At 41.6% G+C, this 23,882-nt stretch overlaps 1 protein-coding gene across 1 annotated transcript in view; it reads left to right on the top strand.

Annotated features, from left to right (window-relative positions):
* The window catches only part of PAK3 (p21 (RAC1) activated kinase 3), a 216,630-nt gene that overhangs the window by 184,281 nt on the left and 8,467 nt on the right, over nt 1-23,882 (top strand). The window contains exon 18 of the mRNA XM_033114094.1: nt 23,098-23,235. Within this exon, the coding sequence (XP_032969985.1) occupies nt 23,098-23,235 (138 nt within the window). The remainder of the gene's footprint in view (nt 1-23,097; nt 23,236-23,882) is intronic.

Genomic DNA, 23,882 nt, shown 5'->3' with positions numbered 1-23,882 from the left:
CAGACACATGCAAAAAAATGAAGTTGGACCACCTCCTTACACCATATACAAAAATAAATTCAAAATTGCTTAAAGACTTAAATGTAAGGTCTGAAACCATAAAATACCTAGAAGAAAATATAGGAAGAAACTTCTCAGACATTACCCGGAGTAAGATTTTTACTGATATACACCCTCACGCGAGGGAACTAAGAGAAAGAATAAACATGTGGGATTATATCAAACTAAAAAGTTTTTTCACAGCAAAGGAAACCATCAATAAAACAAGAAGGGATCCTACTGAATGGGAAAAGATATTTGCCAATGATATATCTGATAAGGGATTAATATCACAAATCTATGGAAAACTTACTCAACCCAACTCCAATAAAACAAACGATCCAATTAAAAAATGGGCAGAGGACTTGAAGAGACATTTTTCTGAAAAGGACATACAGATGGCAAACAGACATATGAAGAAATGCTCAACCTCACTAACCATCAGAGAAATGCAAATAAAAACCACAATGAGATACCACCTCACCCCAGTCAGAATGGCTATCATCAATAAATCAACAAACAACAAGTGCTGGCGCGGATGTGGAGAAAAGGGAACGCTTGTGCACTGTTGGTGGGATTGCAGACTGGTGCAGCCGCTATGGAAAACAGTATGGAGGTATCTCAAAATTCTGAAAATGGAACTACCTTATGATCCAGTAATTCCACTCCTAGGTATCTATCCGGAGAAATCCAGAACTTCAATTCAAAAATCTCTGTGCACTCCTATGTTTATTGCAGCACTATACACAATAGCTAAGACATGGAAACAACCAAAATGCCCATCGGTAGATGACTGGATTAAGAAACTGTGGTACATTTATACAATGGAGTATTATGCAGCCATAAGGAAGAAAGAAATCTTACCATTTGCAACAACATGGATGGATCTAGAGAACATTATGTTAAGTGAAATAAGTCAGACAGAGAAAGATAAGTACCATATGATCTCACTTATTTGCTGATTGTAAAGAAAAGAATAAGTGAATGAACTAATCAGAAACAGTTTGGGAGACAATGAGGAAAAACTGAGGGTTGCTAGATGGGCGGGGGGGGTGGGGGGTGGGGGGGAGGGTGAGGGGATTGGAGGGCAGTCGGTGACCACAGGATGGCCACGGGTTTGAAAATTAATCTGGGGAACGTAATTTGGTGGTTACCAGAGCGTAAGGGGGTTGGGGGGTGGGGGATGAGGGTGAGGGGGATCAAATGTATGGTGATGGAAGGGGAGCTGACTCTGGGTGGTGAACACACAGTGTGATTTATGGATGATGTGATACAGAATTGCACAACTGAAATCTATGTAATTCTACTAACAATTGTCACCCCCAATAAATTAAAAATAAATTAAAAAAAAAAAAAAGATAAAAAAAAAAGTTAATTAGACTGTGAAGTAGAAAATGAATGGAAATAGTTTGTGTTGGGTAACTCAGTTTGCTACTGCAAAATCAGAGGTTTGATCCTTATGTGGTCTGGTTACCTCTGCAAAGACAAAAGCTCCATTTCATAGCCTAATGCTACCATCTTTATTCAGATATGCTATTGGTCATGAGAGGAAAAGGCAAAGGAATATAAAATAAATGCTTGTTCAGTACAGAAATCAGCCAGTTATTCTGTTTTATATAGCCTAAGGGTGTGCCAGAAGCTGTGTTGTATTAAGGTCATCACACTATTGGAAAAAGGAAATATGTACAGATTCAAATTCTACTCTCAAAATGCATGTGGAGTGCATTTACTAGGCCTACAATGCCAAAGGAATCTTGCAAATTGTTTGCATCATTACCACTAACAGTCTAAAATTGAATTTTACCCTTAGTATACAAAAACTATTGTCTTTAGTAATAAGTGTTTACATGTTAAGCTTATAAAATCCATATTCAAGCCAAATATATGTGGCGTTCTATACATGTAGAGAGACCTACAAATTAATTGTCTAATTGTTTTTGCAGTTGAACATTTTGTAATTGACAGCAGCACTCCTATGCATGGAGAGGTGGACGGCTCCTCTTTGTTCCCTCTTAATTCCTCTCTGGTACTTGTCCTCTTGTCCTAGTCCCTGCACTGATTAGAAAACACATAGGAGTGAGTACCCTAATGAATGCTATGGGCTATTGCTCTGGTCTCATGAAACAATCTGGATGTGAGATGTGCACATTGATTAGCTGCCTGCAGGGCTGAGTGGAAAAGAAGGGGCATTTTCCCACCATTTATGGGTCAGCCCTCCATGAATTTAATAAAGCCCACCCATGACCTATGGACCAGCACTTCAGGATAATTACATGGGCTTGTCCTTATTGTTTAACTGCCCTTGCCCATTAAGAAATATTAGGTTGGTGCAAAAGTTATTGTGGTTTAAAAGGTTAAAAATAATTGCAAAAACCACAATTACTTTTGCACCAACTTAATAGTAGTGATAAAACACATCAGCCCTCTTATTTCCATGTATTTCCTCCTCCAAGTCTTTGGAGTTTGGAGGTACTAAACGGATTACGGCTATTTTGATTTCTGCCTTTTAATGAGTAATTTACAACCTGCAAAATGTAAGGATTAAATAAATAGCCTGTGTAAAGCAACTGATCTCAGTAATACGTTTATTACCTTCTTCAGTTCCCCAATTACAACTGATCTCTCTTTCGCTAGGCTGTTAAACATTAGAAAAAAAGAAACAAGTTTTAATCTTTACAGGCATCTTCTAGCTTGGGATTAGAACTCATAATTAACAGCTTGTCTCTTAGCATATACAGCCTTGCATCTAAATAACTACATGGAGATTAACAAGACAGAGGTTCAGGAAGCCTACATTAAGGCTATAACAAAAAGTCCTGGCAGAAAGACCACCTTGTTGAGTTCCACTGATAGGGATTTACTTTCACTTTGCTCATTACTCTTCATGTGTGATCAACCTCCAATGAATAAATCAGTATATCCATATTGAGCCAACCTTCTATCTCTCTGCTAGGGCCCACCAGTACTTTTATAGTTTTGATTTTAAATGTGATGTCCTCATGTTCTCTTAAAGAAAACACAATGTCTGAGGCTATATGCCGTTATTTAGGATTTTTAAAATGTGGTCACTGGAACCATGGAAAGATTTGGAGAGAAAAACATATAACATGAGCCTGTCGGAAGGCTGTGGTTTTTTGGATACTGGTGTAGGGAAATAGAAAATTGCACAGCTTCAGGAAAGGTATAAAGGAGAACTAGGTTAATCCTTCTTTCTTTAAAATCCTTCCAATACTACCACCCATCCACTACTTTAGGCTTTGAGGAGGGAAAAAGGAAATAAGTGAAAGGGTGAAAGGAAGACAGAGAGGTAGATTAAAGGATAGTATGTTAATGTGAAAAAAATAGCGCACATAGTCAGGCATATCTGGGTGTGTACTTGCTTCACAACTTATAAGCTCTGTGACCTTCACCAAGTCATTTAAAACCTTTACAAGCCTGCTTCCTTTGTGTAAAATGGGGACACTATCTGTCTTGCACAATCAGTGTTAAGACTTAATGAAATAATGCATATAAATCACCTAGCATAGTGTCTAGCTCATTGTAGGAATATATATATATATATATATATATATATATTAGGAATATATATATATATACATATATATATGTATGTGTATATATATATATATATATATATATATATATATATATTCAGAGAGAGAGAGAAAGAGAGATTTATATGAATAAAAATGTGAGAAAGGAAAGAGAGATAAAGCATCCTTAGAGTGCTTTTCACCCATCCATGAAGGGAGATTGAATTCCCCACTTCCCCCAAGAACTTCCCCTCTACATCGGTTACATTCCCATCCCCTCAAGGAGTAGAGGGTTCTGCACAGTTCAGTTAAATTACCAGGATCAGATAACACTGAACAGGAGAGGTTAAAGATGAAGTCTGGGGCTATACATTTGATGGTTGTTTGCATTTCACTGTGGCTTCTTTGTGTCTTTTTTGTGTCAGTTACAACTGAGCACACCCTCTATGAATATTGCCTGTTAACATCATTGACTCAAGGAATTAGCCACTGCCTCCCCTTATAAAGTGGTTGGAATTTTTAAAAATGTAACTTTCTCTGTACTAATTGACCTAATTTGCTCATAAAAAATGCCTTTTAAAGATCAGAGAGTTATTAACTATAGGGATGTTATGAGATTGGTACCGTTCCAGAGACAGAGAGGAGACAAGCTTCTTCTTCCTTACCCCACTGCCTGAAATCTTTGCACTCATCATTATTGGCCTTGGACATATTGCTCTGTGACCCATGGACATTTTTAGTGCAGTCTCCAATAATAACATATCTTCTTTCTGTTTGCCAAAGTGAATGGGGTTAAAATTGAACTTTCCCTCTGGATGAGCAAATCAATTGTTGGTGTTCTGCTCATCAACCTGACTTTTTTTTTTTTTTTGTTCATTGAAAATAATTTTTAAAATCTGTGGTTATAAAGACTTGATTCTAAGTAAGGAGGCACAATCATTTCCATAAAATAAGTCTGGTTTGTTTTTTTCCCTCGGCACCCAAAGAGTGTCTATTTGTTAATTTTGCATTCACACATAATGGGGCTATTCTTGTCATTGGGTTTTGATGGAATTTGGTATTTGTGAAATGTCTCAGCGACATACAGTTGAGAGCCCTATACTGGTCCCTCTGGGTAGAGCCCTTTTTATGTGTAATTTTCCAAGCCTTTATCCTAGTTGAAATGAATTTTATGTGTTCTCTTTCTACCCTTGCTTTAAGCATCTGTGAAACTGTATCAAACATTGGATCTTTGGAAGAGAGTTATTGATAAGAGACATCTGAATGCTAAGAACAGCATATAGTATAGTATGTGAACCACTGATCCTATACCAGTGGTTCTCCACCTTGGTTGTTCATTGGAGTCGCCTGTAGAGTTTCAAGAACCAGTGACGTCAGGTTCCCACACCAAAGATTAGACCAAATGCAAAGCTCTGTGGCAAGCCATTTATAGAACATTTCAATATAGATTGAAAAATAATTCATTAGCCCCCTTTGAGTATGGTTGTTCAACCAGAAAGGAGCACACTATCATTCTGTCCATATTTCTTCATTTCATCTAAAAAAGTGTCATGAGTAACTTTGTCAAGCCTTGTTGAAATCCTGATGCATTCTATGTCATTCTCTGATTTACCAGTCCAGTAACACTACCAAAAAAGAAATGGCATTAGTTCAGTATATACCTCCATGAAATGCCATTTTCTTTTCCAATTTTGCTTCTCCTGAAAATGGAATTCATCATTAAACTGTGCTAGCTGCTGAGAACATAGCACATATGGGTGACAATAAAACCATCAGTTTGACTACTCATGATTAGGAGTGCATTATTTGTATGGCCAGGGAGAAGAGAGGGCAGAAATATAAAGTCAGATCTATTGTCTACATTAGGAGACTCACTACTCCCCCTTTCCCCACTTAAGCACTACACAAGAGTTATTCTTAGTTTTTTATTATAGAACCAGGGAAGTTCTGGTTAGCTTGTTTGTCTAGTGAAGAGAGTAAAGCAGAAGAGAATCTCTAGCAACTAAAAACCAGCAACTTAGGGCTAAAGTGCTTCTACTCCCTCCAGACACTGGAACCTGTGCTGTGGACTAGAAAGTCTGGGTTTGATGGCATGTACTCATTTGGAATTAAAGTCAGACATAAACTTCCTGAGTGCCAAAGAGGCAAGCATACTCTGCTAGCTCTCAGTCGATATTATTTTGAATATATTTCAGGAAGAGCTGGGAGCATTCCCATCTTTTTCCATAAGCCAATATGGAACGGCAAGGTTTATTGATGGTTTGTTGATATTCCCCCTACTTTAAAGGCAAATCTATGACTAAAAGTAAGGGCAAGTTGGGATAACTGCAACTAAAATAATTATAGAAGAGTAACAAGGCTTCTTCTTTATCAGAAAAAAAAAATATATTGCCTGTCAAAAGATAGACAGCTCTTAAGAATCATTGGTTGTCAGGAATTTAGCATAGGAAAATGGGACCTAGCCATAAGAAAGCTGCAAGTCTCATTTAGATTGTAATTCAGAAGCAGACACCTCAAACTGGTGAGTTATGACCCAGAAGACAACCACAGGAGAAATTAATTCCACAACAAGCTAAAATCGAAGAGATTCTGACCAGGTTAAGCAGGGGGCAGGGCAGAGGGGGCAAAAGATTAAAATTTTGCCTGAGGACCTACTGTTGGCTAAGACTGATCCATATTCCCTTATCATATTATTATCATTCCTCTCTGTTCTTAAAGCATGGCTTAGGTATAAGCCATGGGCACATGTGTCTATTGCCCCAATAGTTTGTTGTTACATGCCGTGCTCCAACATGCCATGCTCCAACTCCCGGTGTCCCTATGAATGAGTAAACACTCTCATTATACGGTTTTCAAAGTAAGAAAGATAAATATTGAGAAAAGAAATGCAGTGGTTTACCACTGTTTTCTGCTGCACAGGGTGTGGGTCTAACCCACATGTGCTCAGGTCTATGATGAAACAAATCTCTACACACCTATGAAATGTAAGCATTCCTGTGGGGCCCTGATAAGTACCAGACTCATAAGTAATTCAGTCCCTCAAAATCAAAGTTCATTCTACACAAGCAAACCATGGAGTGTGACGATACGCGTTTGCCCACTGAAATGCCCACTCACATGTCTTATTCTATGGCTTTTTAAATCTGTGTTTTTGCCAATGGAAAATGACTTCACCAAGAAAATCAGGGTTTCCTTGATAACTAAGATCATTTCTGACCTTTTTCATCATTTTGAAATATAACATAATTTTAGAAGACCCTTTTCTTTATGATAAAAAGATACTTTGAGATGTCTTACATAAGCCTCTCAGCAGAAAAAAGTTAACTTGATAAGGCAGTGTCAGCTCTGTAGCTAGGAGAGCCAATATTCTAACATTACCCCCAAAACCAGGCTGACCTTTTTACTGCAACTTCCCTCCCTCCTTTCCTTTCTTCCTTCTTCTTCTCCTCCTCCACCTCTTATCCTTCCCCTCCCTCTTTTTCCTCTTCCTTTTTTTTTCTTGTAAAGAATTGCCCCAGTGTTTAGATACCGTGTTTCCCTGAAAATAAGACCTAGCCAGACAATCAGCTCTAATGTGTCTTTTGGAACAAAAATTTAAAAAGGCCTGATCTTATTTTAGTATAAGACTGGGTATAATATAATATAATATAATATAATATAATATAATATAATATAATTAATATAATATAATATAATAAACATATACCAGGTCTTACATTAAGTTTTGCTCCAAAAGATGCATTAGAGCTGATTGTCCAGCTAGGTCTTATTTACGGGGAAACACAGTAGCAAAATAATCAACACTTTTCATCAAGCCATGACCAATGAATGTGAGGGAACTATACAAGGAACTGTCTAGTGTCACTATGAACTATATACATTATGAGTTGAAGAGTGAATTCTCTTCCCAGGTCTGCCAGTCAGGATCTCCATCACCTTGTATAGATTACTTTTCACTGGGTCTCTATTTCCTTATGGCTCCAAACAATCTGATGAGATTACTGGTTATCAGTAAACTCCAGAATTCCAAGGACTTCCTTGGGCTTAAAGGGCCCCAAGGGGTAGGTCACATGGTTCTTGATTCCATCAGAACACTTCCTCTTTAATTTGTTTTCAGTATTGAGCTTCCACATGAGATTCACTTAAATAGAAAGGCAATCTCTTTGGCAATCTCATCGTTCTTTCTCTGATTCTGTTTTTAGGCTATAGGTAGCCTCCAGCCTTCCCTGACACCTGTAAGGGCCATGGTTTGAGTGTGTGTTGTCTTTAGGAGTGCTTCCAGAGGAGTGATCTTCAGAAAGCATTTCAGAGACATCTCTCATTACCTCCTCACTAAATCTGTATCTCATAGAGTGGAAATATTTCCCTTTTCCTACCAAGCAAAGACACTTGATCATGATGTGAAACATGCTGTATATGGGACTGGGCAACCCCACTCTGACAGGAATCTTGGGGAGAAGCCAGGGAAGAACACTGCAGTAATAAAGCTGATACAGGGGCCTGTGGTCTGTACTCTGTGATGTGATGGGAAGAATTGTATGTTATTGTGTATGGAGCTGTTCAGCTGATCAATTGCATATAAAATAGAAGTTGAACCAGTTTATGTAACCAAAAATACATGTTTCACAGATCATATCACAGTCTGGCTGTTTTGGTCCTGATATGGTTACTTGGAAAAGCCCAAAAGAATCATGGACTTAGTCTCTTCTTGCTCTAATATTCTAAAATGAGATATGCACAAATGTATAATGTTAAATAGTACCTTAGAAATTGAAATTAGGTGTGGGTTGAAGAGAAAATGAGATGTGAAGAAGTCAGCATACCAAATATAGACAATATTTTGAGATGTTTTTGTGATAAGGACCAGAAATATGGGGCAGTGACATAATGGGACCTAAGATCAGGTCCTCTTGACCTCCCAGATTTTCTAGATTTATCTTCATTTTTCTTTCTCTTCATTCCACTACCCAACTTCTCTCCCCATTGTCCTTTGGCCCCTGTCTTTGTCCAACATTCTCCTGCTCCCTCTCTTCTCACAGCTTCTCTCCTTTACTTCCTGCTTCACTTCTCTTTACTTCCTTTTCTATCTCTATACCTACCCCAACCCCCACTTCCAAATCCCCTGTGAATCTAAACCTTGGGTTCTGCTTGGGCTGCCATGGGTTGCTTCCTGAATACACATAGCCTGCTCCACATTTCTTGACAAACACTATTAATCCTGAGAGATTAGAATGAGCACATGCATTGTCAGAATCATCTGCAATTTATTTTCTGGTAGTGGCCAGTCCTTTATGCTTGAAAGGAACACTATAAAACTAGTCCAACACCTAATCAGTCAGTGGTAACTAATTACCTTTTACCATCAACGAACAACATATAGTAGGTTCATTTTAAATGACTTTTTAAGGATTAAATAACAACATATAATAACAACCCCTCCATAATTTGGTGACAGATGCAAAGTACTATGCAAAACAATTAGGGAGCTAAAGTAGACCACAACATTGATTATTCAGTTATCACACTGGATTGTTGGGTTGAATAAGTCAAAGTATGGAATACAGCATATATATATATATATATATATATATATATATATATATATATATATATATATATATATATATATAATTTTTTTTGGAGATTTGGGCCCATTTACTCTCTTCTTAGAAGTAAAGAAATGTCAGGGCCTTTCATGAAGTTCATAAATATGTCATAGGCAGCAATACACTCTGGCCTTTAACCTCTGAAATCTCAAGTCATGAGTAAACTAAGTCATAAGGTGTCAAGTTACTCGTTGCCAAATCTCTCTCATAAAACACTGAAAGGTAGTTGAAAATTCTAAAGTGAAAAAAGAACCAGGACAGCAGTAGGTTGCAGGCAACAACCAGAGTACAAGCTGCTTATAAATTCTCAACATACCATATATATAGACACTGGTGATAACAATGTGAAACCCCTCTAACTGGGTAACTGCCCTTTGTTCCCCATTTCCAAGCAAGTGGAAAAGGATTGACCTCAAGAGGGCCTATTTTCTCTGCAGAGGCTGAGGTGGAGTTGCTCATGTTCAGTGTGCCTTATTTCTTAAAGAGGCCTTGTCTGCCTCTGGTAGGAGAATTCCTACCTCAGAGACTGGGAACAATGTGAGGTGGTATTGTGCAGTGGTCAGGAGCATGGACTCTGGACTGAAACTCCCTGGATTCAAATACTGACTCCCTCATTGCTAGTTGTATAGTTTGGAGGAAGTTATTAACCACACAAGCCTCAGTTTCTTTATCCGTCAGCTGGGAATCATAATTGAGTCTACCTCAGGGGACTGTATGGATTAAGTGAGATAATATTAATCATTCAATAAATGTTAGCTGTTAATACTTCCCATGGACATAGTGTTTTTATAGATATTAAGGTATAGATGAATAACCCTCTTGGTCTTACAGTTAAACTACTTTGTATGTTAAATAGATTTTTATGAGCTAGGCTGGGAGCATATTTACTATTTATAATAGGATATCCACAGGAAAATCTGTTCTAAGTCTCAAGTATTCAACTGACCCTGTTTCCCCAAAAATAAGACCTAGCCGGACAATCAGTTCTAATGCGTCTTTTGGAGCAAAAATTAACATAAGACCCGGTATTATATTATATTATATTATATTATATTATATTATATTACTTTATATTATATTATAAAGATCCGGTCTTATATTATAGTAAAATAAGACTGGGTCTTATATTAATTTTTGCTCCAAAAGATGCATTAGAGCTGATTGTCCAGCTAGGTCTTATTTTTGGGGAAACACGGTTTTAACCTAAAATTTATAAACTGTTATAATGACCTGGAGTCACAATCGAAGCTTTTAAATTAAATTGTTAGTCCTATTGTAAAACTGCCTTAACAAAAATTTGTTGCATACATATGGATTGTTTGGGAGAAATGTGGTAACTTCTAAGATGACTGCTTTGATCTTTTTTAACTGAGGAAATTGCAAATAAGGTAAATTGAATTATTCCATCAACTGGGTAAAGTAGTTTTCCCTGAGTACTTAGGTAAATTTGGTTACACATTGGAGTCAGTGAAAACTGTGATGTTTATATGTTATTGCCAAGAGATATGAATTATTAAGAATTCCAGAACATCACAAACTTCTAGATCTATCACAATGAAGAAGGCCACCGGCTTTTTGGCCAAAGATTGTCTTTCTAACATTATAAATAAGGTCATTAGGTCATAGGACCTATATTACCTCACCTTAGGAATTAAACAGACCTTGTCTAATGATGTAGCCGAAGATTAATCAAGAGCACCTATTCTGTTCAAGATCAGTCAGAGAAGACTAAGTTTCTGAACTACGTTTCAAGTTCCAGAGAGCACTTCTTTTTCCTCTTCCTCTCTGGGTGTGCCCAACACAGATTACCGTGTTATAATAATCTTTTTTCCCCAGTTTTCCCTCCCTTTAATGGAATCTCCTTACATATACTGCTCATGGAGCTCTCTTCCTTCTCCCATAGTGAGGGGTGGGTAGTCAGAAGTTACTACATGCCAGGCCTGTTCAACTCCGAAAAGATGCCTCTGTCATTCTCTGTGTATCTTCTCATATGTTTAATAGTTTGCTTTAGGTACTGAGCTTTAATATTTTGTATGTCAAAGTCTGTTATATTCCCAGATCAGTTAAATTTGTTTATACATTTTGACTCTCATTTCGTTCAGCATGAAAAACATTTATTGAACACCTCTTTTGAGCCAATTGCCATGAAATCCAGAGATGATCGAAATACAATTCTCCCCTTAATAGTCCAGGATGATGGATCTTTAAACAAGTAACAGCACTCACAATACAGTGTGAAAATAGGCAGATGAACAAAGGGCTGTGGTAACTCAAAGCAAGGAATAGCTAACACTTTCTGCAGGGTGACCAACTATCCCAGTTTGCTATGGTTTTGGGGGATATGGGACCTTCAGTGCTAAAACCTAGGACAGTCCCCAGAAAACCAAGGTGGTTTATCACTGTATCTATCTGGGATAGATGGAGAAGGCTGTAAAAAGGAAGTTCCTTTTGAAATAGAACTTGAAAGACAAGTAGAAGTTCACCAGGCACTTAAGGGAAATGGAAATAGCATTTTAGGCAGATATGAAAGAGCATTTCCTATTATGAGTATGATGAACAGATTGGTGTGAATAGTAGGTGAGCTCTGGCCAACATGAGCACATGTGTGGGGGTAGGGAAAGAAGGGCTCCAGAGTAAGAAGAAAACAGATAAGGGCTGGAAAGGTGGGCAGGTGCCAGGTCATGGAGGACCTCATATGCCATGCTAAGGAATCTTTACATGTCCTGTGGACCAGTGGTTTTCAAATGACTATAGTGATTCCTTCGTTCAAATAAAACCTGCTTGGAAGCGTAAATAAATAGAGAAACAAAATACAAATTTCTCAATTGAAACAGATATGTGTGGGTGCAGAGTCCTAGAATCTCTATACTTATTTCTCTCTCCCACCTTATATCCCTCTTAGATGCCCTTTGGGGAATTTGGGGAAATACAGTTTAAAAACTACATCTATGGACCAAAATTTTTTAAACAAGAAAAATCGATGGCATGAAGCTCCCTGATGGGATAGATTGTAAAAGAGTATGGACTGAAGAATAAAAAGTCTTGAGTGAAGAAAACCAAATGGGACGCTATTGTAACAGTCTGAGAGAAGCTCAAACTTAAGTAGACAATGGGGATAGAGAGAAATGGATGGTTATGAAAGACATTTCTCGGTTGTATTACCAGAAACGAGTAGACCGATTATAGTAAGGGTGGGGGAGGGGAAGGTTGCTGGATATGGAAGGAGGAAAACTCAAGGATGATTCTTGGGTTTCTTCAGTAAGAAGCAACTACAGAGGAAATCTCTAGTATAATTCTAATAGCCAGCTTGCTTTTTTTGAGTTTTCACTAACTCAGATAAAACCAAAATGTGATCACTCTTGCTTAGATATTTTCCTCAGTCTTTTCTCATCTAAGACTTTCCTTAGCTAGTAAAATCCTTTTTGCTGTGATTGTTGTATTGGCTACAATTTTATTTGTCTCTCATTAGCAGGGCTTTTAGGTAACAATTTTCCTTTAACAAAGATAGTGCCCAGCTGACACACAGGGTGTGTTCCAAAAGTTCATTAAGTTTATTATTTGAAACTCAGAGTGCATTTTTCCATAGAACTGGCATTATGTACAATGAGTAGGTTCCCAGGCCAGTCCACAAAAGCCAGTTTAGCCCATAATATAACTGAAAGTGTGGATTTTTGCAATGGAAATGAGTTAGAAATAATAATGTTGCAATTAAAATGAAAACAATAGATGAAAAAGAAATTGTCTGCGTTTTTCTTTCCTGCAAGAGGTAGTACTTGATGAAAAGCAGGTTTAATCCTAGGAAGACAGAAATAGATGAGGATTTTTGTGTAAATTGGACAGCACAGACTTTTAAATTTATTTGTTAATGTTTTGGAGGGTTTTTAAAATAATAACAGCAGTCGTATTCATTGTAGAAAATTTGGAAAATTAAAAGTATGTTAACAATTAAGTCACCAATAATCCCACCACCCAGAGAGAACCACTGTTAACATGGTGGTGTGTTTCCTTTCAACCTTTTGTTGAAGAAACGTATTTTTTAATCAGTCCAACAATATTAACTACAATACATCTACATGCTAAACTATTATGCAGTCCTTAAAATGATAATTCTAAAGAATTTTTAAAAACATCAAACAATATTTATGATATAATGTTGAATAAAAGGCCTTTGATACCTAGATTGGGGACCAGGCTGTTTAAGCAGATCAGCACTGTCATGCGGGATCTCTGGTCCCGCTCCCCGCACAAGAACGCAGGATATGGTAAGACCAAAAAGGAACACCAGCGGAGCGATGGATAAGGGGTCCACACCTCTAGTCTCGCTGGCGGCTGGGTTGGAGACACAGGAAGCAGGAGCCACACGATCTGCAACCTGCCATTGCTTCTCTGCCAACCAACCCATCCCCCAGGGTAGCCACAGCAGTTATATCAGTGGCTAAGGGCTAACTGGTTACAGCTGATGGCCAACTAGTCACAACTAATCTCTGGGATTCTGTCCAATACTCCTCCCCTCCAGGGTATCACCTCACAATCTACACAACAAGTGTCTTCCATGAGGGGCCATGTGCCATATTAGCCTATAGGGACCTATGGGTGGAAAGAAATAGTAGTCATAGGAACCAACAATGGCAAATCACATCCATCTGGGAGGATACATGCTAGCTTTTTGTCCCGGGAAAGGAGGGTCGCTGCCACCTGCACCTTTCCCAGTTTGTGGTACCACACCTTTATGACAGTGCTTGGGGTCACTTGCATAGTTTCAACATGTAACAGAACAGAGGACCCTATAATAGGCCATAGTGAGTGCACATAGGTTCCCTGCAAAATCGTCCAGGGATTGGGACCTCTGTATACCACAGTCACTTGGCGGTGGCCACTCTGCTACCACTTGCAAATCATGGGTCAAACCAGCCTTCCATGGCGCTATCAGGCCCAACCACCCACAGTGGGTGCTTTTTACCCGCTAGGTCCAGGTCCATTGCTGCCATTCCCCTGCTTTCAAGCATGTGGGTGCTGGCAGCAAAATGTGTCCATTTCTGTCATAGCCTGGCTTTAACAGAGTCTCACTTGTGGTAACCTGTAACTGAATGGGAGCAGCTGTTCGATGTAGCAGAGCTTCTATTGGTGCGGGCCCTCTCTTCCGTGGTCTCTCATTCAGGATTCTCGAAACATCCCACAGACGCGAGGCCCAGTCACGCATCATGGGAGGGTGTTTTGACACCTGGAGGCCTTGCTTCAAAAGTCTGTTGTAGTTTTCAATCATGCCAGCTGCTTATGGATTGTACAGGATATGAAATAACCATTGTATGTCCATTCTGGCAGCCAAGCGCTGCACTTCTTGCCCCGTAAAATGAGTACCCCTACCCCTGTCACTTTCAATGACTTGGGGGGCACCCATAGAGGGCGCACAGCCATGTAAGAGCAGCCACTGTATGCTGCTGATCTGCAGCTGGACATGGCCAAGCAAAACTCAACCCCATAGCAGTGTGCACGGCTGTGAATGCATACATTGCATTGCAGGCCTTAGGCAGGGGTCCAATGTAATCTACTTGCCAGTGAGTGAGAGGCACTCTATGTCGCGTAATGTGCTGTGTCTCCCAGGGCAGCCTCCACCTTCGGGGGCTGTCCTGGGCACAGTCATAGCAGGCATCTGCTATCTCCTGCCATTTCAAAGGCAGACACCAGCGTCTGGTCACCTGCCACATGGTTCAGCTTCCAGCGTGCTGCAATTTCCTATGCAGCCAATGTGCCACATCAGTGGCAGGAGCCCGTTCTAACCATCGAACCCATGCTAGGGCATCTGCTTCATCATTTCCTGGGGACACTAAGGGGGAGTGACCTGTGACATGCATTAGGGTCACCGCCTTTCTCTGCTCTAGGTCCCAGAGGTCCTGCCACATAGCTTGACCCCACAGTGGACAGTGTCCTACCAACCAGTTTTGGTGTTTCCAGTTAGCGAGCCACAACGTTAGGCCCCGGAATACCTCCCAGCTGCCAGTGCAAATAACTAGGGGCCCAGGCTCATGGCTGATTATCATCCACACAGCCCGTAGCTCAGCCCACTGGCTACTCTGGCCCATCCCACTATCAAACCAAATGGTGTCTGTTTTGGGCTGCACACCAATAGCTGTCCAAACTGTTGCAGCTCCCCGGCTAGAACCATCAGTATACTAGGCATCTTCAGGTACTTGGGGCTGTCCTTCTTTGTAGGGTGAGGGCTCCAAGTCCTCCCCTCTAAGCACAGCGCTTGGCTCAGCCTGGGCTACAAGTTCTACAGGCCCCAAGACTTGCTGTAGCTCTGTGCTCAAAGGGCTTGAACTAAGGGTGCTACGTTGCTCCAAGTAGGCACCCCACCTGGCAAGGATGGTGGTTTGTGCCACCCCCGTTTTGGGTCCCTGGGTCCATGTATAGACCCACCCCTGAACAGGATAGGTTATTTGAATCAATACCCGTGCCTTCCCTGTGATGGCTTCTGTGGCTACTAGGGCTGCATTCACAGCAGCCAGCTGTTTTTCTATTAGAGAGTACTGAACTTCCGCTCCTTTCCACTATTGGGACCAAAATCCCACTGGCAGCCAGAGACGCTCCTGCCGTTGCCAAAGACCCCAACTGTCCACCTGGGTTACGTGAACATCAAGTTCAAACTGGCGACCAGGATCTATTACTTTCAGAGGTTGTGCCTGCGTCACTGCCCATTTTGTGGCAACAAAGCCTTGATCTATAGCCTCTGTCCAATCCCATGAGGCCCCCCTTTTTATCATGTTATACAAGGACCTTGCCATTTGTGCTAACTGGAGTACAAACACCCACCAATACCCCAGCAAACCCAAATACGTCTGCAGTTGGGAGACCTTGGTTGGCCGGGGAAAGGCTTGTGTTTTATCAATAATTGTCTCAAGTATAAACTTTGTCTTACCTGACCACACAGCACCCGAAAGCTTGACAGATAAGCCAGGGCCTTGGACCTTTTCCTCGTTCACCACCCAGCCATGTGACTTCAGGTGGCAGAGAAGAGGAGCTGCTTACTCTAAATCTGAAAGAGAATCAGAAGTTAGTAGTATGTCATCAACATAGTAAAACAAGATCACAGAGGATGGGTGATCACACTGTGCCAAATCCTGGGCTACAAGCCCATGGCAGATAGTGGGGCTGTGCAAGTATCCCTGTGGAAGGACTTGGAAAGTCCACTGCCACCCATCCCAAGTAAAAGCAAACTGCTCTTGACACTCAGGTGCAATGTCAATGGAGAAAAAACCACTTGCCAAGTCTACTACATAGTGATATGTTTCCAGGTGGACAGTCAGACGATCCATCAAATCGTGTATGGAAGGTACTGCAGCGTGGAAGGGTGGTGTCACTTTATTTAACTCCCTATAGTCCACAGTCATTCGCCAGGTCCCATCAGGCTTCTTGACAGGCCATACTGGGGAGTTAAAGGGACTGTGTGTCAGCCTCACTATATGTGCCTTCTCCAATTCCAAAACTGTACGGCCAATCTCCTCCTGTCCTCCTAGCAGGTGATACTGTCGTACTGTAACCACGCGCCGGGGCTGCAGCAACACTTGAGGAGGGTGGTGAGCATGCCCGCGTGTCACCGCTTTCACCACCCGGATCTGGAGACGGAACTCTCCTACCGACATCTGTAAACTGAGGCCATGTAGCACGTCCACCCCTAGAATATATTCCAGGATGGGGGAGACATACACCTTGAAGGTATGGGGTGGGGAAGCCTTCCTACACCCAGTGGAAAGGAAACAGCTTTTACCATCACAGTCTTTCCCCCGTAGGCATCAATGCAGATTGTTGGTCCGGGGAACAGTTCTGGGTTCCCATAAATAAGATTGCAGTCTGCACCGGTGTCAACTAGGGCCAAAACCCTCTGCACATTAGAAGGGGACCAATGTATGGTCAGTTCCTTGTAGGACCTCTGGTCCCCGCTCGTCCCTTCTGACCAGTTACCTTGGTACCCCCAAATCAAGCTGAAAGGAGTCAGCTTCAAACGGCCGCATGATTTCCTGGAGGGACACAGGTTACACTTTCCTGGAATTTCCATTTGGGCTTCACTGGAATTGCTGTTCCGCATGCTACTGTTTCCAAAGTTCCAACAAGAGTGCATTGGGTTTTCAGTCTATTTTTTCCTGATCTCTTGTTCCCACGAGATCACGCCACACATATGTGTGTGTTATTCTCTGAGGCCTGTGACTTCACCCCCTTACTTTTGATTTGGGCTTCTAGGCCTTAACTTCTCGGACCTCCTGTCTTAACTTCCCTTGCCCCTGGCTTTCAACATCCCCCAAGGTGGCCATGGTGGTGGTAACTTCGTGAACCCGCCGCTCCACATAGAGCATAAGAATGGCAACCAAGGATCCAAAAGCACTTCCAGGGGCAGTATCCAAAGCCAGATCTCTCATGCTGGTTGTAAAATGCTCGTCATCCAGCCCCCGCATATTAGGGTTGAACATAGCATGTCTCATACCCATTTCACGGATGATTTGAGTAAGTTCAGTATACGATTGCCATTTACTCACAGTGTCTGGCAGCTCGCCAGCCTCTCCCCATACTGTGCGTACCGCAGCAGTGAGCCACTCCATTAGAGTGTGGTTGCCCTGGTCGTGGGCCAACCTATGGTAATTCTATAACCTTTGTCACAGGGACGGATGCACTGCCACGGAGGCTAGCTTTTCCATTTCCCCTGGGGAGCAGAGAATGCTGTCTGCCCCCTCATCCCATAAAGGTAGCAGCCAAGCCGAGATCAGCTCTCCAGGGTGCTGTTGGCACCACCTTCCCAGCTCCTGCAACTCAGTGGGAGTGTAAGGGGTGTAGGTTGTGAACTCAGTCACAGTTGGGTTGCCGCAGCAAGGTCCCCGGGACCCAAAGGTTGCTCATGCTTTACCTTTTGCTTCACAATGGGCCAGGAGTGGGGGTTGTGGGCTACATTGTCTCCACCCAGTTGGTCGGCCTGTGCCTCAGAGTTTCTACTGTGGGGCTCTTCCTCTAACAGGTGGACCCAAGCTTCCAGCGCCTCCCACCAGTACTGCTGGTCTCACACCCAGGCTATTTCAGCAAGCACTTTCTCCAAGTTATGACACAACGTGTTAGGAACATCCAGCCCACACAGCCGGCTGTACCCTTCGCCTCCTCCGGCAACCACTCAGCTAGAACCTGCAGGGCCTTCTCCACACTGGCCAGAGAGCCATCCATATCCTCCCACCCTCCTCGGGGGTCCACCTCCTGAGGACAGTGGCTACCGGGTTCCACACACCGTGTGGGGGCCACATGTCCTCCTGCCCAGTGTGAGACACCATTCCTACCTTGCCAGAACCCTGCTCGCTGAACCATGTATCATGCGGGGTCTCTAGTCCCGCTCCCTGCACAAGAACACAGGATATGGTGAGGCCAAAACGGAACACCAACGGAGCCATGGATAAGGGGTGCACACCACTGTAGTCTCACTGGTGGCTGGGTTGGAGACACAGGAAGCAGGAGCCACACAATCCAGAACCTGCAGTCCACTTTTCTGTCATCCCCCAGCATAGCCATGGCAGTTATATCAGTGGCTAATGACTAACTGGTTACAGCTGATGGCCATCTACTACCCGAGCCGGCATCTTTCCACGTGAGGTCGAGATCCTGGCAACTGCTCTCTGGGACTCTGTCCCCACAGCACTATTCAACCAGGCAGGAGTCATCTGTTATGCTAACAACCAAGACTCCCCATCATTAGTTCCACACCCCACACACACCACAGAAACACACACACACACACACACACACAAACTCACAACCATTCTTTTTGTACAAATTCAAAAGAGGACATATGCACTCTTTGAAATGCTGTAGAGGTTCATAACACTGGGTCCTTATTATTTCTATTCTCCTTCAAATTACAGGACTTTCTTCTCCCTTGCTGCACTATCACTAGATCATTCAGGCTTCACAACTTTGATCAAGCTCATTTTTAAAATTCGTAAATGGAATGGAAATAAGGGCATGTGTTTCCTGAGGTTATTAGGCATGGATTGAAGAGAGGTGAAAAGGACTTGGGTAGTGATGTATGTGTACTTGTGGGGAACAAGATTATATAGAGTAGAATGTATTGAGCTAAGAATGGTGAAAGGAAAGTGAGAAAATGAAATAGTATAACATGCAAACATAACTAGGCAGAGTGGAAAGAGAAAAGAGATGTGTTTGTTTAGGACTGGGCTTGGCTACAGAACAGAATAAAAGCAAGCAAAGGGCAGAGAGTATGGCAGAATTGTGGCCAGCTGAAATAAGCGTTTTGGGAGGAGGCAGTAAATGTAATTTTCAGTAACCAATTTTCTTTTAATAGGGGAACTAAGATGGTTTGTGAGGACAGATGATTAATCTGTAAACTAAAAACACTTTGTTTGAATTTAATTTATCTGCTGGGATTGTGTGCCATTTGATTTTAGCCCAATTGATGATTTCCTAGCAGTATAGTTTATGCATTCCTTTTCCATATGATCCCCTTTTAGTCAAGACTAGATTTGCCACTGACTTGTATTTTGGCATGGAAGTCCTAATAGCTGGCACCAGCATTTGCTGATCATCAACCAAGAAATTGAAAATTAGAAAGAATACTGAATGTCAACTATAATTATATATATATATATATATATATATATATATATATATATATATATATATATATGTATGTATACACACACACACACGCACATACACACATACATATAGTCATGGGATGTGGGGATGTGGAATGCCCCATAGGGAATAAACTCAATGGAATTGTAACAGCTATATATAATGTCAGAGGTGTAGTAGATTGGTTGGAGGAGGGGGTTATCACTTTGTGAGGGTTGTAAATGTCAAACTGTTACATTGCTTTGTACACCTGAAACTAATAAAAAAACTCATTTAAAAGAAAAAGAAAATTAGAAAGAAGGGGTTGGGGAAAGGAATGTTTGTTTGGAGGAGGGTGTATTTACATGTTTGTTTGTTTTTTATGTACTAAGGGGAAAACAAAAAGATTCATCTCACTATGTAGAAACATGTGGCATTGTAATTCTCATCACTATGCAAGCAAATCACCATCTATGGGACTTTCTGGCTATCATATTTGGTGTACTTTCATGCAGGGTGTCATGCGGGGTCTCTGGTCCCGCTCCCCACATAAGAATGCAGGACATGGTGAGGCCAAAAAGGAACACCCACGGAGCCATAGATAGGGGAGCCATACCACTATAGTCTCGCTGGCAGCTAGGTTGGAGACACAGGAAGCAGGAGCCGCACGATCCGCAATCTGCCATCAGCTTCTCTGTCAACCAACCTCACTTGCTAACTGCAATCCGACGTGCTAACTGCAATCCGCCTCTGTGCAATCCACAATCCACGATCCGCAATCCGCACTTGCCAGCCATGATCCGCTGCTAGCGTAGCCACAGCAGTTATATTAGTGGCCAATGTCTCACTGGTTATAGCTGACGGCCAACTAGCCACAGCTGATGGCCATCCGATCACAGTTGATGGCCATGTACTACCCGAGCCAGCACCTTTCCACATGAGGCCGAGAGCCTGGAAACTGCACTCCTGGCTCTGTCCTCACAGGTATTTATGATGCACAGATTCTGAGTTATTCTGTGGGCTGCAAGTCCTTGGCCAGTGACTCCATGTTGGCTGTAAATTGGAATTTCCTGGAGAGCTTGAAAAAATACCAACGCCTGGGTTCCACCCCCAGAGATTTTTACGTAATTGGTTTGGGCTGAGAACTGGGAACTAGGAATCTTTTAAGTCTCCTCAGGGGATTCTGGGAACCTCTAGTTTAGCCTGTTGCTTAATTAACTGGGTGGGTTAAACCAGTTTTCAAAGTGTGGTCCTGGAACCAGCAGCTTCAGCATCAACAGGGATCTTAATGAACATTTTTGGGCCCCTCTCCAGATTTACTGAATCAGAAACTCTGGGGGTGACCCAGAAATCTGTGTTTTAACAAGCCCTCTAGGTGATTCTAGTGCATGCTATAGGTTGACAGCCACTGCTTAAACAGTCCTTCCTAACCCTTTCTAAGGTACATCTGTGGAGTTTTCTGGAAAGGAGAGAAGCTCTGTGGGGAGAGAGTCCCTGAGAGCAGTTTCCAGGCTCTCGGCCTCACTTGCAAAGGTGCTAGCTTGGTTACTAGATGACCATCAGCTGTAATCAGATGGCCATCCACTGTGGCTGGGTGGCTATCAGCTATTACAGGTTAGCCATTAGCCACTAATATAACTACCATGGCTACGTTAGGGGCTTGGTTGGTTGGTTGGTTGGTTGGGAGGGAGAGAAGCGGAGATTGCAGTTAGCAAGGGGTTGATTGGTTGGCAGAGAAGTGGATGGCAGATTGTGGATCTTGTGGCTCCTGCTTCCTGTGTCTCTAACCCAGCCACCAGCGAGAATATAGTGGTATGACTCCCCTATCTATGGCTCCGTGGGTATTCCTTTTTGGCCTCACCATATCTGGCATTCTGGTGCGGGGAGTGGGAGCTGAGTCCCTGCATGACATGCCCTCACCAGCTGATGAAAACTGGCCTCGGAAAGGACTTTGATAGAAATGCTTTTAATAAAACTATAATATTAAGAGCCATGGTGGAGAAAGGGGAAACAGGATGATGTTTTGCTGTGAAACCCAAGCAAGTTCAGGAGATAGCATGTCTTCATAATAGTTAGGGGGTTGGTTGCATAGACAAGCATAACCCTGGTGGCAATGCCTGAAGTAAAACTCCTACTTATCCTTCAAGACCTTGTTCAAATGCCAACTTCCTCTGTGAAGCTATTTCTGAGCTCTGGTGTAAGTAGCTTCATCCTTGTATGTACTTTGCACTTGCTAGATTCCTCGATTATGTCTTGTTTCACTGTATTGTGGCTCTCTGTGTCTCTCCCCCTCACTAAATTGTGTGATCTTTGAAAGCAGGACATTCTCTTATTGATCTTTGAATCTCCAATGCCTAATACAATACCTGATACCTACTTAATGCTCTAGAATTGTTTGCTTAGTGGAGGCAAGAGGAATGGCCAGCTTTGGGGGCTGTCAAGAGCCTTTGAATGATGGGCTTTGCAAATTCATCATGATCTTGGGTTTGACTCTACCTTGAACTAAGGCTTTTGATTTTGTCAGCACACCATGAGTAGATTTCTGTCAGTGATGGCCTTATACAACAACAATTTGAGATATATTAGCAACTTACTATTTTATAGTAGGATACATAACTGTCAGGTGCCAGAACTAATAATGTCAAATTTTCTTGTATTTTCTGTTATTATAGGTAGACCTCCATGGAAATCTAATTATAACCTATAGGGATACATCTGCCACAGTTCAAAAGTACTTGAGTCCTTTGGCCCCACTAGTTACCTCTCATCCAGGCACTGCCATCTTCTGGTACTTTGTACTTCTCTAATTCAATAATGTACTCTGTTCATGCCTGGGATGCTCACAAATATTCTTTAAATAAGATAAACACTTAGTAAATTACAATAGCCTTTGCAACCATGCCTTCTGGAGGTTATATATATTCAGGTCAACACAATTGGATGCATATGTGTTCCCCAACTCTTTAGAGTCAGAGATTCACAGGTAATTCTTGGTTTAATTTCCAAGGTGATTAACTATATGTTCATTATAGTATATGTATTTTTTACTGGCTTAAATCTCAGAGGACAACCTTATAACCTTATTCCCAAGTTTTATTTGGGGGGTGGGTGTTTGACTGTCACCTAAGTTACTGCCAAGAGTAATAATTTCTAAGTGTTATAGAAATTTTGAAATTTTTGTCAGTGTCATTCTCTAAAATGGAATTTTTAAGAACCAGGATATGAACCAGAAGAAACTGGATTTGTGCCTTCTGTGCTAACTCATAATCCTAATATGTATGTGCTGAATAGATTTTTCTTTTTTTTTTTTTCTGTAGGCATTATATCTGATAGCTACTAATGGAACCCCAGAACTACAGAATCCTGAGAGACTGTCAGCTGTATTCCGTGACTTTTTAAATCGCTGTCTTGAGATGGATGTGGATAGGCGAGGATCTGCCAAGGAGCTTTTGCAGGTGAAAATAAAATAGGACAATTACAGAGAGAGTCATTATATTGAGCTTTGCTACCTCAATATGTGACAGCAAAAGAGCTCTGTCAAGAGATGTATAGTGAAAGTTATGTGATTTTAGACCACAGGCACATAAGTATAGGCATGCATCTGGTATATGGTTAATTGGCATGTTTCCTTTCTTAGAAGTTGGCAGTTAAACCTTTGAATCTCTTTTGTCCTTCCTGGAGTCTTATTTTGCAAGGAAAAAAAAAAAAACATTGTGAATCTCTGGTGTTGCTGTTTTGTTCTAAACTTTACATGTGCCCCTGGATATTGCATGCAGATGCTCTTGTCTGGAGGTAATTCTCTACATAACTATGCAATTACTTTCATGGCATTTGCTATTCTAATGCTTTACTGGTCAAAGCCCCTTTGCTTGGGATGCCAAATGGCAGGCACCTGCTTGCCTGGGTGAGTACCATCCAGGGGTGAGTGCCTCTGAAACCATTTGTCCTGTTCGTGGTTCTCAGGGATTAGTATATATGATGATAATTAGTACCTACTGTGCACCAAATTCTTTGTACACATCTCATTTAATTCTTACAACAACACTATAGGGTTGATGTTATCATCCCATGTTACAGATGTAGAAATTGAGGTTCTCGCAGC

The sequence above is a fragment of the Rhinolophus ferrumequinum genome, chromosome X (genome assembly GCF_004115265.2).
Source record: "Rhinolophus ferrumequinum isolate MPI-CBG mRhiFer1 chromosome X, mRhiFer1_v1.p, whole genome shotgun sequence".
Lineage (NCBI taxonomy): Eukaryota > Metazoa > Chordata > Mammalia > Chiroptera > Rhinolophidae > Rhinolophus > Rhinolophus ferrumequinum.
This window is presented reverse-complemented; position numbering and strand designations above follow the sequence as displayed.